This window comes from Psittacula echo (genome assembly GCF_963264785.1).
Source record: "Psittacula echo genome assembly, chromosome: 1".
Taxonomy (NCBI): Eukaryota; Metazoa; Chordata; class Aves; order Psittaciformes; family Psittacidae; genus Psittacula; species Psittacula echo.
The window spans coordinates 144,071,258-144,091,517 of record NC_137735.1 but is presented as its reverse complement, the minus strand read 5'-3'; the positions used below and the strand labels follow the sequence as shown (position 1 = coordinate 144,091,517).

General features: G+C 42.1%; 1 protein-coding gene across 1 annotated transcript in view; it reads left to right on the top strand.

Annotated features, from left to right (window-relative positions):
• Positions 1 to 7,138: 7,138 nt before the first annotated feature.
• MAPK11 (mitogen-activated protein kinase 11) overlaps positions 7,139 to 20,260 on the top strand; it is a gene marked incomplete at both ends in the record, with an annotated part of 30,911 nt that continues 17,789 nt past the window's right edge. The window contains one exon of the mRNA XM_080630866.1: positions 7,139 to 7,251. Coding sequence (XP_080486992.1) covers positions 7,139 to 7,251 — 113 coding nt within the window. The remainder of the gene's footprint in view (positions 7,252 to 20,260) is intronic.

Here is a 20,260-nt window from a genome sequence, read left to right as displayed (position 1 = left end):
TTCTTTACTGTAAGGGTGGTGAGGCACTGGAAGGGGTTGCCCAAGGAAGCTGTGAATGCTCCATCCCTGGTGGTGTTCAAGGCTAGGCTGGACAAAGCCTTGGGTGGCATGGTTTAGTGTGAGGTGTTCTTGCCCATGGCAGGGGGATTGGAACTAGATGATCTTAAGGTCCTTTCCAACCCTAACTATTCTATGATTCTATGATTCTAACATATAAGAAGGTTGATTCACCTGTGTGTACAGCTTATGCAGCTCAGTTCATAAGAGCTCCCGTAAGTACAGGAAAAACTGAGGAGTAATAAACTCCTCTTTCACAGCAGCTTCATATAGACTATGTTGGTTCATTAATAGAAATATTATTAGATTTCAGTAGACGCTTTGTCTAAATACCCTGAAAGATCCAATGTGTTTCAAACACATCCTGAATTATGACAAAACTGTGAACAATTGTCCCCCTTTATTGATGGCAGCTCTTGAACAGACTGTGAATCATGTGAATCATTTTTATCCAAATGGCTGTTTGGAATGATTTGAAACACACCACATTATTGTCTTACCATCCTGCCATAATAATAATAGCTGAAAGTTTAATCCAGATATTCAGCAAGCAAAGTATGTTATGGGTCCAAATGTGCTCAATGAATGAATAGCATGCCAAGCCGTGCAGCCACCATTTCACTGGCTTTATCAAGCCCCTATGAAGCTTCAGCAGACATCATGCCTTCCATCAGGTCTATTATTGTGCACACTGCTCAACATTTGTAGTAACATTTGTCACATTACAGTCACATCACAATCATTATTTGGAGCCTTGCTGACACACTTACTTTGAGGAACCAGAAGTTTCTTCAGCAGAGTCCAAAGACAGGATATTAAGTCAAAACCGAGAAGGTGATATTATAACATCGCTGATGAGGAAGCTGTTATTAAAGTAGAAAGTCCACTTTTCCCCTTTGTAGAAAAGCCCACAGTGCACTGGACTCATGCTAGTGGAAAAAAAACCTGCAGATAGGTGGGAGAGGTTCGTGTACAATAAAACAACTGGATTTGTACCATTTGTCTCAAATAGCCTGAGTTGTATCTTCACAATATATCAAATAATGATTGAAAAGCACGGTAATGGAGAAGGATGCAGTATTTTCAGTATGATAAAGTTGAGTATAACTGCTTTAATCAACAGCACCAGGTTGAAGTACAGAATTCTGTAGATGAGTAGCAGATGGCAAATGAAGGCATGTGAATACATGCATCCCATATTAAGCTAGACTTACAATTTACTAGAGATTTGTCTTTTGCTTTTACAGCTTTGGTAGCTGTTTCCTCTAGGTGTTCCTAAAGAGTTAAAGCTGAATCAAAACTCACATATTATTGTATATTTTTATTAGTGCTTGCCATGTTTTGAAGCTCATATGAACTGAGCAAAGCAGCCCTATAGGTGTATGTGCAAGTTTGTACGTATCTACAACCCTGGCTATTTAGAAGCCCTGTAAGTAACAGGCTTGCTTCATAATGACTTAATGTGTAGAACACAATTTTAGCCAAATTGCCAACTCATTAATATAATTGCTCCAATACATAAATATTTTTGAACTGTGATTAGAGGAATTCATGATTAGGAATGCACAGTCATTTTAAAGATCCCATAATGATTTTTTTGGAGCCAAAAGAGACAACACAATAGTCAATTAAACAGCCTTCCTTGAGTATGATTTCTTATATGCATCAGAAAAGCATAGAGCCTGGTGTACAGCTTTTACATCCACATCTGCTTTTATCTTTTGAGTGTCTTCAGAGTCAACAAGAAGAAATTTATAACTGATGTTTATTCAGGACATAAACCCAAATTAATGCATTTGGAACAATGTGTTCTTGCTCCTATTCACATAATGAAATTTGCCTTTGACTTGAATGGGAGCAGTGCTGGGCTCTCTGCGGCTACTGATTATACATGTCAATATTAGGCTGTGTTTGAATGATGCTGTATTATGCATAAGAATAAAGCACCACAGAGTTGTTGTGAGACACCAGGCAACATAATTACATGGATTGCAAGAGAAATACAAAGCAAAAAAATAGCACTATATATTAATAGCCCATCTCTGCCTTCCCTCATTATATCTGGACCTTTGTTGACTTAATTAGGAATAATTTTGAAGTTAAATCTGTATTTGTTTTTCTGGTGATGGCCTTGTTCTGAAAGTACATACAATGAGGAGCCCTTGTTGACATGACTGAGCAGGATATTGTATTTTATTAAATTTACTCTGGAGACTTCTGACACCAATTGCTAGCATGTTTGCAGTCCAAATCTCATTGAAAATCTAATATCAACATGAGCTTAGAATAATACCCATATGTTGTTCCTGGATGAAGAAAACACTGCCAACCTGTACTGGTAGACTACAGGAGGCCAAGATAAACTTCACTGTAACTTCAGGTAAAGGAGACTGATTTCTATTGGGTTGTTTTGTTTTGTTTTTAATTACATTTATTTAACAGAATATTAGAAAATATTTGCCACTCTGCATCCACAGCAGGATGAAAAGAATATTTGAAAAACATTATCAATGTCTGCAAACAATAATCATAGCTAGTACAAGTGCTATTACTGAGGTAATATCAATCTTATATATTTATTCTTAAAATCAAGAAACAATCCTAGTCTCAGTTCATAAATGTGGAAGGGTGGCACAGAGGCACCTAGTGATCATCCCAATGCCACATATAAAGAATTGGGGAGAGAAGGAAACAAAGCCTCAGCTCTGAACGTAAACCATGTTAGAATCTGTCTTCTCAAAAAGAATAGAAACCTATTCTTGCCGTGTAATTATTATGATATAGGTCAGATTTTGAAAGTCCTCAGTCAACAGCAGGATTTCAAGGTGGATTTCATACCTAATCATAGGTATGAAATACCTTGGATTTTCCATTATCAAACTTGAGGGTCAAAATGAGTAGCTAAAGTTTAAGTTTTCTCCAAAGCAAGACCCTTCATCTTCTCCCAATATCAAAAAGGCTTCTCCAGTTTAAATATTTAAGCTATAACAGGACATAACAGGCTCAGGCTGTAGTAGGTCATCTGAATCAACTCGGGTGTTATATAAGGCTTCCAAATAGGAATTCAGCAGCAAAGAGTGTTGATAGCAGAAAGAAGAGTGATACTACCTTGCAGGCATATGCAGGAAGTGTCTTGTAATTCAGTAACAAAGATATAGTCTCTGGGAAAGCAATCTCATGGAAACTACCTAATGATTGACTCGCTATTTACAGAAGGCTTCATTAAGCCTTTCCTGCTGCCTGTACTTCATCTTTTCTGTCATTACAAACAGTGACAGCTTTCCTATGTTATAATTACATATTCATAGACATGGTTTCAGAAATTTGCAAGAACCTGCAAATAAAACCCTGCTATGGCTAATTAATGGTAATGGATATAACATTACAATATGATTTTTTCTTTTATAAGGATGTTAATTATTCCTTATATTTTCAAAAGAAAACAGCACAGAAAGCATCTTCATGACATTCTCAGGTTTATATTGTAAGAGATGTAGCGACAGAATTAAGGTGGTTCATCCTAAAACCTCACTGACCCTTAGAATTGTAGAATCACAGACTCTCAGAATGGTTTGGATCGGAAAGGACCTTAAGATCATCAGGTTCCAACCCCAATGCCATGGGCAGGGACGTCTCACACCAGACCATATCACCCAAGGCTCTGTCCAACCTGGCCCTGAACACTGCCAGGGACGGAGCATTTACCACTTCTTTGAGCAACCTTTTTCAGTGCCTCACCACCCTCACAGTAGAGAGCTTCTTCCTTATACCTAACCTGAGCTTCCCATTTTAGTCTTTATTAGAGCTACCCTACATTTACAGCAATTACACTGAGAACAGTCTGAACTCCGATCTGCTAGCACTTTGTCCTGTGTTTTCCAAAGCCTGTTTTAAATCAGTGCTGGGTTTACAATAATATGATTATGTTTCTAACCAGGAAATGTTATGTTTTCAGTAGCAAGGTGGCATACTCTTTGAGTTTCCATGTTTATTATTAATATGAAAGTTGCAATCTTTAAACTGTATTACGAATTGTGATTACTAAACTGAGAATCGAAAGAGCTAGAGAGAGAATGAGAATCAAAAGGAGCCTGAAGGAGGTTGGCAAAGATGTGCAAGCTTTCCATAATGTATCAAAGAAAAGAAAAAAAAAAAAAAAAACAAAAAACTAGAAATTAGTAACTAAGAACTGGCTAAAATAATAAATTAATTTGTTTCCACGGGGGTTTGTTCTAGTAAGAATAACGTAGGATTTAACTATGCAGTGCACGAACAGCCACAACATAAGACAGTGCCCTTCTACACCAGCAAGTTTTCTTCTTTTGGTACCCACTGGAGCTGCTGAGCATCAGGGGAACCACGCATCCCCTGCTCCAGAGCCTGGCCTACTCACGCCTGCAGCCAGAGCTCATGTCTGACACCCTGCTCACCAGGCGAGAGGCTCACACAGCTGGATTCTACCTCACGTGCTACCTGGTGTCTTAACCCACTCCACTGCAGCATGTGAGCCTCCCTCTCATGCCGCAATGCAATGACATATATGAAATGTGGTGAGTCCTGCTGACCTGAGATTGGGATGATGGCCCTCTGGCCATCAGCACTTGGCATGGTGAGGAACTATCAGAGTTACACAGCCATAAGGGCAGGAGGAGAAGGGGTGTGCAGTGTCCACATCAGTTTTAGGGCCTCCACCTGTCCATGGGCATCACTGACACAGCCTCAGGCACAGTTTAATATAGCAGTATTTCATGTATAGGAAATGAAAGCTCCCAAGAAGGCAATATATGTACAGAGGAAGCCGTGACCTTCTCTCTTCCTTAAGCCTTCACAGCTCTTCAGAGGACACTCACTCTCCCGTCCCTTGTACACACACAGACTTGGCCAGCCTGTAAAACAGGAACTAAAAGACAAGAATGTGGCTGACAAGGGAGCTGCCTCTTCCACTTCCTCATGTGTCTCCACAGCACCAGCAAAGATGGATGAGCTGCTGCTGCTGTGGGAGGAGCAGCTGTCAGGGCTTGCTTTACAGGAGGCCTCTGGGGACCTGTAACCTGCCTAGATCTGAGACAACTCCCATACACTGTCCTCCAGCCTCTCTGTTTTCTAATATCTCCCTCATTACATGGAGTAGAACATCACATATGTAGTATCCAATAAAACAAGGTAATCAAGCACAATCTCAGACTCATAATTGCAATACAAATAACTGACAAGCTCACAGAAGACAGGAAATTGAGAGCGACTGTAAATAACAACAAAAAGAAAATTAGCTCCTGTGGAAATTGCACAATTAGAAGCCTGGGCAGACACGGATAGACTCCACTCTCAAAAATCATGGCCACAGTTAGCAAGAAATAGTCTAACACTTGCTGACTGGGTGAGGGCCAGAGGCCAAAACACCTCCAGAGACCAAGTAGAATAAAAGTCAGGCAGTATTTGCTTCGTTCTGGTACTGGAAAACATTTGGGCCTGCTTAATCCAGGGGCGGGGGGCAGGGGCAGAAATATTTCTTCTTGGCTTGTAGAGTGACTGCAGTGTTCCTCTGATTTTAAAACTCAGAATGGTGGTGCTGAGAAAAGATAAATTTAACATCTTGTTAGGTTTTTCACACTTACCATTTCCTACAAGTACTACACCCTCAGCACAGAAATTCAAATGGGACCAAGGAGCAGTCTGGAGAGGACTGGAGATTTCTGTTCTGATAGAGTGGGGTACAAGTGAGAACTAGGTTATGGCTTTAGGAGTACTTAGTACCCCTTGAGTGGATGGCTGCAGATAAATGGCTGTAGTAGCATCATCCGTGTCTTTTTCAATTCGAAATACACTGAGCAGATGCCAAAGCTGCTGATACTGTTCACTCAGGTAGTCCTAGTATGACAGTCCTGTTGTGCAACATGGGCTGGGGTTTCAGAGATGGAACTTGAACTATCTGCTCTTTGGAACATTCATAAATCTTGCCTTCTGGCTCATCATGCTCACAGCTATTCAAGCATACAAGTTCTGTATGCTCACGGTGAGGTCCTACTGTGACCTGAGCATCCATTTGTGAAAGTGAACTGCAATTCATGGTATAGAAACACAGAGCACTTACATGAGGGTTCTGATTTACATAGTGTGTGTGATTTACATTCCACACTGATTCAAAGGCAGGTGTGGAGCAATCTCCACATACTGAATCCACACAAGCAGGCTACCTACAAGTTAATTAGAGTTGCTCAAGGAAGTATAAGAAGTTATGGAAGGAAAATAGCAAATAGTATATAGGAAAATATACTGGTAACATTGCAGTAGTGTTGCAATGATTCCACAAGCCATTGAACTATTGTATAAAGCACATTTTAGAGAAAAGGCCATAAACAAAATGGAACTTTTTACTTTAATGGTGCATGAGTTTCGGAGATTTAAAGTTTTCAAGATTTTTCCTCTGTTATTTTCAGGGCTCAAGTCCTTCTTGATGAAAAGCAGAGGCGTTCAGATAATTGCATGCAGGAGTCAACGCTCTGAGGAGAAATTCTAGTACCGGGGGCTCTGAGTAAACCCGAGAGCTCCGCCAGTAGATGAGGGCCGCTGTTAGCCCCGCTGTCCATGGGAGATGTCCCGTCCCGTCCCAGCCCACCCCCGCTGCCGAGTCACCGCCCTTCGCCGCTGCCCCCCGAGCGAGGGAAGCTTCTGGCGGCCGAAACCAAACAGGAAAGGTGTGATCAAGGCTTTGAAACCCTGGGGGCTGCCAGGCCAAAGGGCAGGTGTCCGCCCCTACCCACACGCTCCGCCCGGGGCGGTGCCAGCCTTCGCCCCCTCAGCGATGCCGGCCGCTGCGGGGCGGAACTGGCACTCCGCCACACCCCGCACCCCCCGCGGAGGACACTGGGGGGGCCCCCCCGGGGCTCCGGGGCCTGTGCGCCGGGCGCCCCCTGCCCCGGACGCTGCGCCCACCCCCTCGGCCTCCCGCCTTCCTTGCCCCCCCTTTCCCCTCCCCTCGCGGTCCCTCCTCCCCTCCGGCGCCGGCCGTGCCCGCTTCGCTCCACGCCCCGGCTGAGGGGCGGCTGCCGCTGCTGCTACTGCTGCTGGCGGCTCCGGCAAAATGTGCGACCGCGGCAGCTTCTACCGGCAGGAGCTGAACAAGACGGTGTGGGAGGTGCCCCAGCGCTACCAGAACCTCACCCCAGTGGGCTCCGGTGCCTACGGCTCCGTCTGGTAGGTGCGGGGCAGCGGGAGAGGAGCCGGGAGCCGGCAGGTGCTGCTGGCCGGCGGCGGGGACGGACAATGCCGGGGAGGCGGCCGTGCCGAGCGCCGGGAGCCGTGTGCGTGGAGGAGCTCGCCGGGCTCAGCGGGGCCGGCCTGCAGCGTGCCGGGCCGGGGGCGTGCCCGCCGGGCTGTGCGGTACCGGGGCTCTCGCCCGCGGGCCGGGCCGTGCCTTGCCGTAACCTGGGCAACCAGGCCCGCCACCGCCGGAGTGCGGCCCCTGCCGGCCCTCCCGCCGCTGCCCTCGCGGCACCCCCCCGCCCGGCGAGGCACCTGTGAGGGAGCCGCGACTGCCCCGAAGCCGGGAATCCTGCACAGTCATGGCGTGTCCGAGCCCGCAGGACCGGGGCGCAGTGCGGGGCACGGCTGGCGGAGCTCTGCCCGCTGCTGCCCCGGTAGCGGCCGCGGCTCTGCCGGCCCTAGCCCTGGGCTGTGATGGGGGTTCCCATTCCCGGCGGGACCGCCCTCACTGGGTCCTGGCCGCAGGAACAATGGAGGGAAGCCCGTGTAGCGGGGCCGGGGAGGGCAGGGGTCGGGCAGGCTGAGGAGAAGGAGGGCTTCACCCAGCCGTTTCGGAGGAAAATCAATGGCAAATTAGGGCAGATTGCTGCCCAGGGCAACGCCGGAGAGTTGTGTGAGGGTTTATCACATCTTCTCATAAAACGTTTCCCTTCGGTTGATAATTACTGCATCAGATTTGCACTTTCGGAAACCCCCAGTGCGGGTTGGGCTGTTATTTTCGTATTTGAAGCACGCTTAGCTATGTCTATAAAAGCTTTGAATCAATTTTTGAAAATAATAGAGATGCTTAAGGAGTTTCTGGAAAAGAATCGTGTTTCTTTGGTAAGCGGAATTATGTGACAACAATCCATCCTGGGCCTGTAAATAAATGTACAACACCAAAAGGATTTCTTTAGAACTTAACTTTTTGTGTGAACTAAATCTGTGCAGTAGTTGCTCACTTCTTTCTCTTCACAGTCAGACACCAGAGAACGCTTATGGAGTTTCTTAACTAGATGGTCTTAAGGTCCTTTACCCTGACCTTTCTATGATTCTATGATTTGTTGCTTCCTTCTCTAGCTCTGTGAAATGCCCCAATTACATGTAAACTAGGACTATGCAGTTCAAAAACCTCCAACCATCAGCAGGAATGCTCCAGACTAGTGTGAAGTATCTCTGAATTCTTCTCTTCTTCTATTATTTCAGGCTTATGCTTGCACTAGGGAAATCTACACAAATATTGTATGACTTTGGGTACCCACGATTGTAGTGAGGCATATAGTCCTGACTGCTGTGAACAGTTTCACAAGGACCTCGTTCATTTAGACTCTAAAATCTTAGTTTACTTTCTTCTCCTCTTTTATCTTTCAAACTAGAAGCTGGATATACAGTAGGAGAGTAACTACTGTTGTGCTCCAACTGAACCTGCATTTCTGGTTATTTTCCCTATTTGTGCTGACATAGTTTTAAAGGGAAGACATACTCTGAATTTTGTAATGGAGTGTCAAGACTTTTGGGAAATTGCAAAGGAAATGAAAACGTGTGGTAGTTCACTTGCAGCAAGGCTGGTGCTTTGGTTTTTTAAAGTGAGTGGTGTTAATCCATTGTACTTACTTCTTTTCTGCCTGCAAAGCCAAGGAAATCCTAGTATTTTGTTAATGGAGAAGCCTAGGAACTGGCATATAGAATGGAGACTAGAAGATGCTATGGGAAAGGTTTTCTCTAAAATATATATTTAAGATGAGACTATAGTAATAAAATGTTACTCTCTATTAATAGCCTTGTTAACGTCGATGAACTATAAACCTAAACAGAAGCTCGAATGTGAGGAAAAGGTTTGCATCTCTCTCAGAAAAGCCATCTATTTTTAGTGTCTATTGAAATTGATTTTTTTTCCCCTCTGTGTGCATGTGCTTTACCCAGGAGACCCACAAGACACAATTGTTCCCTTGAGTAATATCTGTATTGTAATACGAATAATTGTACTCCTATTCAGTAGAATCTCTAAAAACATGTTTAACTCTTACAGAAACCACTGGAATAAAACAAATTCTGAAGTGTTCTGATGAATAGAAGCCAAAGTCCTGAACTCCAAACACTGGCTTTAAAACAGGAACAAAGTTGTTGCAAGAAATCTTTTTCTACCTCAGTGAAATTCTTATCTAGTCCTACCTTTTCCTTCCTCACAGTAAATTATCAGTCATATCCGATATACTTGTGCAACTGAAGTGATAACTGGTAATAAGAAACCTATTGGAAATATTTGCATTTAAGCTAACTTTTGTTTGCCCTTTTCCTGCTTGCAGCTCAAAATCAATAGAAGTGGTTGTGTCAGGAGGCTGTGTTTTAGCCAGTTTATTGACATTTTGTAAGTCAAATAGAATTCATGTTCAGGTTTTTATATGCAGATGCATCAAATGTGCTATGGAGATAGATATTATTGTTTTAAAACAGGTTCACTTTTAGAGAAGTATCTATATCAACCACAGTGCTTTCCAGAATGTGGGGGGTTTTTTATTTAGATGTGGAATATGTATATAAAAGCAAACCTTCCATAGCATTAAGAGCTCTAGTGCATTTCTCACCTTTTTAATGACACATCATGAAAAACAGTCCTTGGAAATCCTCAGAACTCAGACACACTGCCAAGTGGAGTTGCATCTTGGCATCTACATAAACCACAAAGAGAACCTCATATTCTGAGTGACTCCTGTATTTTAAGTCTGCAGAGGGCTTTCTTCTACTTGGGCTCCTTCCTGTGGCCATGCCAGCTGGTGGGTGTTCTGTCATTTGCTCATGTCAGAACTGATATTTTCTTTTTAGATTTAGAAAAAAAATAATAAAACCCTGTGGAAGTATGGTTTATGTGTGCAGTAGTTCAGTTACATTGCGAATGATCAATGGAATCCTCAACAGTGTGTTTTGGTTAGTTTTTCTTTTGCCAGGAGTTGTTTGCATATTAGCAAGTAACAAATTTACATGCACAACTGTTTCTTTTGGAGTTGTTTTCTTTTTGTGCCGTAGCTTTGCTTATCAAATGGAGGTTTGTTTGTTTTTTTTTATTATGTTAAGCAATTATTTTTACTCTTTCTCAAGCCAAAACTCAAATTTAAAGTTTTCTTGAAAAATGCATTTTCAGTGTCCATCCTCAAAGTTGGATTTATGTCTCACAGAAGTCAAAGAGCTGGTTGACTCTTGTAGACCAGGCGCTATCCCTGCTAATTGTGAGTTTAAAAATGTTTCTGATTTTAAATGAAGTATTTAAGCGGATAGCTATTTAGATGGGAAGCAAGCATGACTTTCACAAGGTAATCTTCATCTACAACCATCTTGTTTCAGTTCTAGAGAAAAGAGATGACTCATGTCTTGGGTCAAACTGCATTTTAAACTCTTGTCCCTTGTGACTGTTCCTTTCAAATTAGAATTCTAGCTGTGTTTGAGTCTTTCAACTGTCCCAGTAATATGGCTTATAAACAGGAGCTCTGGTCTGCAGTATCTCTGCCTCCCTGCTGTGTTGCCCTGGTAGGTCCACTATGGTTTGGTATGTGTTCACCTTTTCCTGTGGGAGCTGATGTTACCACCTGCTTGAGAAGGAGCTGCATTATCTCTTCTGTTCTTAAAAGACTTTTTAATATACCACAAGCTATGTAATGTGGATAGGTTTTTGGTTTACTGTTGGTTGTCTTATTTTTTAAAACCTGTATGCATCTGTAAACTCTTTCAAATTGCTTAGTCTTATTTTAGCCTGAGAGGTATAGACAGTCTTCTGCAGGTACTGTCTCTCTGATCTGTCCAACAGGTTATTTCCCATTAGCATATTGCAAGCTCTGTGTTTTGCCTTCTCTGGAAATAACAGACCTTGCAAGGTGAACTGAAGTGAGGCCAGAGCTTCACCCAGCCAGAAACTCCCACACTGTTTCCTCAGAGGCCTTTGGCATCAATAGTACTTATATCATCCAGTCAGTCCCTAAATTTTAAGAGTATGCAATGCCTGACACCAACTTGGGTGACATAACATGTTTTAAAAAGGAGGCTTGCTAAGTCGGAGAGTAATGGTGCAGGCCTCAGTTCAAGAAAAGCAGGAAAGCAAAGCCTGCCTTAAGTCATTAATTGAATACAGCACTTCTGCAGGTCCCTTTATCCTACAAACTTTAAGTGCATGCTTAAGATCCCTTAAGTTTTTGTCCTGGCTACTTTTGGGTGAAGATGGGGAATGGTGGGGTGATGGTTAGGCTTCTATTTTGCTTTGAGGAAGTACAAGTGGAAAAACAGAAGCAGAAAGCTTTAATCCTGAATTTTAACCCTTCTTTCCCCCATCCACCCCGCCCTGTGCTTCTGGTTAGATTGTCACTCAAGTGTTTCAAGGGCAGTAGCTTGCAAGACATAACATGGTTGATACTGTCCTTTTCACATTGGTACCTCCAAGGAGATGCTAAGACAACTTGATAGCGTGTGAGGTTTTCTGAAAGCTGGTATAAATTGTCTTTGACTGACAAAGAGAAAAATTCCTTCATCCAAGACTGTACTTGATGACTTTAGGATGTTTTTTTTAAAGGTGTCTTTTACTTAGCTGTAGTGATACTAAGGGTACAATTTCAACTACAAGATCAGGTGACTGGAGTTACCTGTCACTGTAACATTACATGCTAGTTTAAATGCTGAGATAAACTTTGAGTAGTAATACAAACCTTCTGTATGTAAATACAGCTGGAAACTGAAGACTATATAGATCTGTACAGGCTAAGGGCGGAATTGCTGGCATGTTGATTCCCATGGACTCCCTTGGGCCTGTTCTTCTTTTGGATTAGGTCTTTTGTTTCCAATGCTTCATCCTACAAATGTTTATGGTTTTATTGGAAATATTTCAAGCAATATTGTTAGAATACTGCTGTCCAAGATCTGTTAGCAGTTGTATGGTTTTGGTGTGCATCATTCAGAAGGAAGGTTTTGAAGCCTTTCATTAGTTTTGCAGATATTTACAATGAGCCCTTCTAAGCTTATTCAAGACTTGCTTGAAAACTGAGAGATGAAGAGTGATAAAGTCCAGTGAGAGGCAGGACACCTCTGAAGAGTGAGTATATGTAATAGTGATACTTAGAACCAAGGCCTTTAAAGTGCTGGTCCAATATGGAGGAGAAACTTAATACACGCAGTTGTCTGATCAGTGTTACAGGTTAGGAGGAAGGTCTTAGCAGCAGCATTGCTACAGTGAATGGATGAAAATAAGTGAAGCAACAAAACAATCTTGCTGAGTGAGCAAGACCCTCAGAGGAGCATGATGAAACAGCCATTAGGAATGAAGACACAATGGGGTTTGCAGCTACAAAGCCAAGGGAGGTCAAGAATTGAAGAAATTTTGTGTAAGATACATTGTGAGCACTGGCCAAGGAGACATCACTAGAGAGTTCATTAAAAGTGGTTTTGTTGGAGTACTAGGATGGGATGCAGATTGCTCGACGTTCCTTTGTCCAGTTTCATCCTGCATATTTTCCAGCTGTTGGAACAGTGTAGTTACTGACTTTGGAAAGGAAAAGGAAGTGGGATGGTAATTAGTGGGGTCAAGGTTCCTATTTTAAATGAGAATGTCTAAGAATGCTTTTAATGAAGGAGACTGAATCAGGAAGGAGGTGTTTGGAGAAGAATGAGAAGGACTGAGAATGGCTGTGACAGAGATCTCTGTAGGATGCTGTCACTAAGCCTGTGGAGTAGTTCGAGAACAGATGACAAACGTCTGTATGTGTGAGGAGTGTGGTAGAAGGAATTGTAGGAAGGGTGAAGAAGAGGCAAGCTCAAGAATTGAGCAAGACCACTTTGTATTGTGCAGGCTTTTTTTCAGGAGGAATTAATGGGATCTTTTTTAGAGTGGGGGGACATGCGATGGAGGAGAGATGAGAGGCAGGAGATGAGCCAGTTGTGGCAGAAAGGCAGCAAGGATCATGGGATTACAGCTTTCTGTGTAGCTGTAGAAATACATTAGCAGAATAAAAATTCTCTGCGAAGAGTCTCCTGCATCCCTACTTCAATCTAATCTGCACATGGTGCAGCAGTGGCATAGCTAACTGCTTTCGTCTCCAGCTGTCGGTCGTGATTGGGACTGCAGTTGGCTGGATTGGTTCAACACAGCTTCCCAAGTAGCTGTTTGCAATTTCAGAACCTATTAGATAGTTGGTACCAAAAATCCAGTATCTTAGTTCTGTGTATACAGTCAGGAAGGGAGAGGGTGTTTGAAAACCCCTATGTGACCTGTGAACAAATTGTTACCATTTAATATTTTGGCTATTGTAGAGAGAGAAACTGGGAAATGTGAAGGAGAACTGGAAAGGAATAGGAAAAAGGACAAGAATGTGAGATTTTTGTCTGTTTAGGTTTATGTAATGTATTTGAAAGCACTGGTATTTTTCATGTTAAACTTTATATCCACATTAACCATGAGCATTTCTACCTGTAACGTCAAAGCCCATAATTTATAACTATTTGGTAGTTTTTCTCTGTTTTTAACGAAATGCTGAATAGAATTCATTTGTCATTAGCAGTGTACTGGCTTAGTGGCAGCTGGCTGATTTTCTTGTTTACATACTGACGTCAGGCTTATGGGTATCTAAAAGCCGTGATTATTTTAGTATCCATGAGCTGGTTACACATGCTGAAGAAGCTAACAGCTTATGACCCCAACCTTTTGTATGTTATTCTTCACGAGTACGGTTATAAATGTATCACTCCCACTGACATAAGCTGTACTGTCTATAACTTCACCAAGAAAAGTGTGACTGTTCCTTTGTAAAGTTATTTGACTATTTAGGTCACTGTGGAGACATAAGAGATCAGGAAATAAAAATAGCTTGTGGACTCTGAGGCTGATACAGCATTTTTATGTTACATTGAAAGAAGACTGGGTAGGTATTCATGTAAACATATGGATACCAATTATTTTTTTAGTATTTTTCAGTGTCTGCTTAAAAGTATGTGCACAATCTTGTGTTGGTTATGGAGCAGTTATACTGCATATGTTAAGAGATACTTTGTGCTTTTATATTTAGATTTAGTGGTAAATTATTCTGAGATAATTGACAGTGATGGTACTAAAGCCAAAACCATGCTAGTGCTCAGCATGGTGATTTGGAATAATACCCAAGTGATGGGATGTAATTTTACAATACAATAACCTGTTGTCATCATCAAGCAAGGGCTTTTTTTTCCCCTCTAGTGAGGAGATTAACATGTCCTTTCAGAGCCACCCATTGCTCATCCTTCCACCTTTTGTCTTGCTACCATCTCATTTTTCTTTATGGTTTCTTTCTTACGCACATATATGTCATGATATATGTGGTTTAGTGAACAAACACACACTGCAGACACTAGCTCTTAGGGGGTGGAAATCACCAACCTGAATTTGCATAAAGTAATAAAATGTTTATCAAGAAGCAACAAGTGAACCATTTCCTGGGTTCACTTTGCTGCTTAACTTAAGCTTACTGCATGTGGCCTTTTTCTGTTGTTTTCTTGCTGCACTGCCTATAGCTGTTATGATCTGTTTTCTGGTATTAGGTAGACGGTGTGTGTGCTTTTTTTTCAAGACTATTCCATATCTCAGTACAAGGTAGCTGTGTTTACCAAAAAATATTAAAAATGGTGTTAATTCACTGCAGTTGTGAAGAACCCAGATTATATGATTGGGCACTAGAAGATGTCCCAGGCCAGGATTCCTGTGTGTACCCCTTTTCTATCTTGCTTGCTAATGCGTACAGTAAAGGCTGCCTACCTCAATGATTAGATGCATTCTGTGCTGACCACTCTTCCATTCCTTTCCCTCAGTTCTTGCTCACATACACCCTTCTGCTCCTGTTACTTGTTTTTCTCAGGAAGTCAGGATCTTACAAATTAAGGGTTCATTTGTCCACAAGGATGTTCTTGTCTCCTGCAATAGAAGGAATCGGTGGGTATGTGAAAAGATGCTGAGTTCTGTAGATAAGAGCTCAAAGTTGTGAATGTGTATTTTGAGCATGAATTGTGGGTTGGGTTTTTTTCTTAGTTGGTTTTTTTTTATTTATTTTTTATTTATTTATTTATTTTATTGTTTCCTTTGGGTTTTTTTTTCTTGGGTTGTTTTTTTTTTCTCATAGAACTAACGTGTAATGGAAAATCATCTGAAGGAATGTGACCCAATGAAGGAAAGAAACCTGTGTTGTGATGCAGTGAAAGAAATAAAAACAGAAGTCTGGAACAATATGGGGAAAACCCAGCCCCAGTGTCATTGTCACATGGAGCAAATTTAAGGATCTGTTTGCATACAGCATTCCCTCCAAGTTTGGTATAGCGTGTCCAACCAGTTGTCAGACTTGCGATGATGTAAAGGTAGCGGCCTCACAAGCTGGGACACTGAATTATATAACATAAATTGAAAAATTGAGTCTTCTTTGTGTTTTTTTGCACTTAACCTGCAATCAGTCACTTTGAATAATTAAACCTAATTGTTCGTACAGATATAATGCTTCCACAAGCAAATGTAGACAACCAAATCCTCATGGTTATCTGGGAAGGGTAACCTGCAGCAAATGGGGAGCTCGCTGCAGACACAAGACTGACACCACGTGTAGCAGCTTGGATCATGCCTTCATGTGCATCAGCTAGATCTGAGCTGGCTGCAGGAAAGGACTCATTAGACTGAGCCCTGCACTCAAGCTGAACTTTTTCCAGGCATCATGAGTAGTACTGTGCCCAGCTAAGAAGCCCTTTCTGAGCCCAAAGTATGATGAAGTTCAGGGACTGGCTGTAGTTTGAGGAGACTAGTTGATCCCAGGAAGAGTTCTTTCAGCAATGGATACTGGCGTTTACTAAGTTGGGTGCGAGTTGACTCCATGTGTGGTTTGTTAGATTGGGATCCTGCAAGCAGCCCTCGAGCTCTTCAAGCAAATTTGATGCTGAAGGCTAAGTAGCCATAGCTGAATAGTGTGCTCCTAATCCCAAAGGGTCAGAGCAAGCTGTGCATGAGTGGCTTGTCTGTCCAGTATTACCACTCTGCAACCACAGAGAATAAACTGTCCGTGGGATACTAGGGAAATGACCATGTGTATGGCCATGTTTATAAACATCAGCTACTAAAAATCCATGCTGCAACAGAAGTCATGAAGTTGCCATGAAGTTACATTCCTGTGCTCTCTCTGCTTCCTGAGTTTCTGGGACTGCGTTAGCTTCTTGTGTTCAAATTTTTCTCTGAAACCTTAAGAACTGGGGAAAAATATGCATCTAAATAAGAGTTTTGTATTTCATCTACTGGAACTTTGTCCTGGGTTCAGCAGTAGCAGTGATTTTTCTCCTTCTTAGTAGCTGGTGCAGTGCTGTGAACAGCAGCCTGGGAACAGCACTGATAACACCAATGTTTTTAGTTGTTGCTCAGTAATGTTTACTCTGACCAAGGACTTTCTCATGCTCTGCCAGGGAGGAAGAGAAGCCAGGAGGAAGCAGAGACAGGACACCTGACCCAAACTAACCAAAGAGGTATTCCATACCACAGCACATCATGCCCACTATATAAACTGGGGGCAGTTACCCGGAAGGGCAAGATCACTGCTTGGGTTGGGCTGGATATCGGTCAGCGGGTGGTGAGCGGTTGTATTCGCTTCCCTTGTTATTTCCCTTATCATTATTATTATTGGTGGTAGCAGTAGTGATTTGTGTTATACCTTAGTTACTGGACTGTTCTTATCTCAACTCATGGGAGTTACATTTTTCCGATTCTCCTCCCCATCCCTCTGAGAGTGGGGGGAGGAAGGAGGCGGGGGGAGTGAGCAAGCGGCTGCATGATTCTGGGTTGCCGGCTGGGCTTAAACCACGACAAACTTCAATAGAATTATTAAATATAGGAGTTGACAACACTGAAAAGGTTGGTCTAATTTAAGCAATGATTGATAACCACACTAAGAAAAAGTCTCTAATCTGTGTGAAAATGATGCCATGCTTGCAAGCAGTATGATGGTTTTTTTACCCTTGATCTTGAAAAGGGCAGACAGCAAAAAAATGTCATTACTGCAAAGGCTTCTGGGTCAAGAATGATCCCATCTGAAAAAGCTATTGCTAAGATTGTTCCAGAGTTGTTTCTTGTAAATTAAAAAAAAAAAAAAAAAAATAAAAAAATTGTATTTCTTTTTAAATTATGATACAAAGTCTGTCTTAAGTGATGTTCCCTTATTGAGACATGTGAGCATACTGTTGAATGACGGTGTCAGAAATGCTCACTGATGATACGCAGTTAAAAAGTCACTTATTTTTACTGCCTACAAGAAATGAAATACTAACAGCAAAGAATAGAGATAAGAGATTATACCCCTTTCAAGTATCAGAGTTTATCTGCATCGTACTATTCTGTCCAGCTACATAAGATAACATCATAATCAGAGATAAGACACCTCAGAATAACTAGTTTCAAAGAAACTCAGGTAACAGCAGCTGAACCACTGGAAGGGTGATTTGTTTCCTGATGTGAGTATAAACACATGTGGTTGGCCAAAGCTGCAGCCTGTAGAAATTAACCTTGTGAAAGGAAAAGGTGCTGTAAGTTGCCTGCAGTTGTTTGTGAGATGATACAAGCACCAAGAGACTGGTGGAGAAGCCTTCTGCAGTCTCAGTGTAAAAGTGGGGAAGGTGTGTGTCAGGTATCATGCAGAGTAAGGGAAGGTGAGGACCTCTCACCCTTTTCTTCTGTGTTAAATCACACTAGTTAACAGCATGAGTTTGTTCTGGCTTTTTTTTCTTAAGAAGCTGTTTTACATCATTTTAATCAGGCTGGTTACAGGGCCCCAAGAAAGTGTTTGCAGGTGCCAAGCACGGGTGGATCCCTGTTTTCACCGTGACTGAAACCAGAGATGTCTTGTCCAGAGACAAGTTTGGAAGCTAAACATTCTTGGGAAAGACACACAGAAAGGGAAGCAGCTTGTCCTGCTAACAGGTTTCTCAGGGGATGATTAAGGATTTGGAGGACAACCTAGATTGCAGCTATGATGATAAAATAGCAAGAGGGGGAGAACAAGTCTCTAATAGGAGGTGTTAAGTGTTCATGGGAAGGAAAGCCTGCTGCTTGCAGAATGTGATCACAGGCAATAGCAGATCAGAGATGCAGATCATTCTTGATTCTGACAAATGAGAGTTCAAACAATTTGAAATCTATATATTTTAATGTTTCACTATTAATAACTGGAATTATGATGATGGTAACCTAGTCAAGGAAAGAGCCTGGAGGCATTAGCTCTGATTATGATTTGGTACAGATTCTTGACTGCAGAGAATGCATTTAAACCAAGTGAGTCCCTGGCCTATGCAGCTTCAATTCATGATTTGCCATTGGAGGTACCAGGACTCAAGTTGCCATTTGGTTTCTTTCTTCTTCCTTCCACCCCCCGTGCCCCCCGACCCCCTGCTTCCTTATGTGCTGCCATCCTGGGTCTAGAAAGCTGCTGTCCTAAGAATTACTGAACCTAAAAAAAAGTAGTGCTTTGTTCTATCTGAAAGCTTTGCAGCCTTGAGTCATATGGAGGGTAAAAAGCAATCCATCTTAAAGATTAGTGGGTTTTAAACCACTGAAGCCAACGTTTGACCTTAGAATTGGGAGAAGGATGTTTATCATGATAACGCAATTTAAAACCTAATTCCTACTAGCCTTGTATAATGTACACAGTATTTCACAAACTGATACAAGCACAAGTTGGAAAGCTTGTGAATTACCAGAAGAGCTGAGATTTAAGCACAGCCTGCTGTTTTTACAATGTTATTTATTTATCTGGAATAAACATTTCCTTTTCTACTCGAAAAAAGTTGGAAAGGATATAGAGGGTGTATGTATTTGTGAGTCTTGGCGGAGTTCTCCAGTGGCTTCATTGGCCAGGATTACACATAGGGCAATTATATCTAATCTTTGTTACATTAACACGAAGTGTTGGCTTCCTTTTTATTTCTTTAGATTTACTTGTGCAACTTTCATGTTGCCCCTGTGGCAAGTCCTGTGGAATTTAAGATACCTCTGTTGTTAGCTCTTCTCACACTGTTCATTCCTTGAGCTGCTCCACATATTTGAGCAACACAGTGTCCTCATCTGGAATAACTGGCTCCCTACCCTACTATCAGGGCAAGTATCTCTTATATGCCTTCCACCCACTCCTCAGAGTGATACCAGTCTTCTTGCTATGCTTGCTTTCTTCTGCTCAGGGAATGCCCTTCCTGATGTCCTCAGCAAAGCCACAGCCCTGTACACCTTTAAAACTTCCCTGAGGATCTGCTTCTGTGATGCTTGCAAGAAACTAGCTGAGTAATCTGCTTACCTATTTCATTTATCTCATGAGTGACTCACTCCTTCCATGGTGCCTGCAAAAAACTTGTTGATCAAAACTACTCGATCTTACTCTCTTTTTATCAAATAAAACTGTTGCTGGATTTTTCCCTGCATTGGTTGGGTGAATTCTAGGATAACTGGATCACAGTCATCTTTTGGATGCCACCATGTTCTTCCTGCCCATTTGTTGCTTGTATCCTTAGTTCTTTTTATTAAAAATATCACCTCATCCTCCAACTGCTTACAAATAAAGAGGCTTTGGTCTTCACTTGGCTCTTCATGAGTTTAGCAGAGCACCAAATATGTGTAGGAGTCCACATACTTGGATCTGATTATCGGCTCTGTATTAATTTGGGAGCTACTCCAGCCACAATCAATGGTTTCTGCCTCTAGCAGGTGTCTGCTTCCACAGTTTGCAGGAGTGTCTAAAACACTGTTCTTAAGGAGCTAATAGCTTTCAGTGTGGCCATTGACTGTTGTCATCCTATGCTATGCATTTTTTGTTACCTAATTTTCATGTTTGTAACTCCAAGAAAGTTCTGTAACGTGTTTGAAGGTTTTCAGCTTGTTAATGCTCTTTAGCAAGCACAGATAATGTTATCTGTACTTTAAACAGAGAATTTTGAGGTATTTTAATTTAAC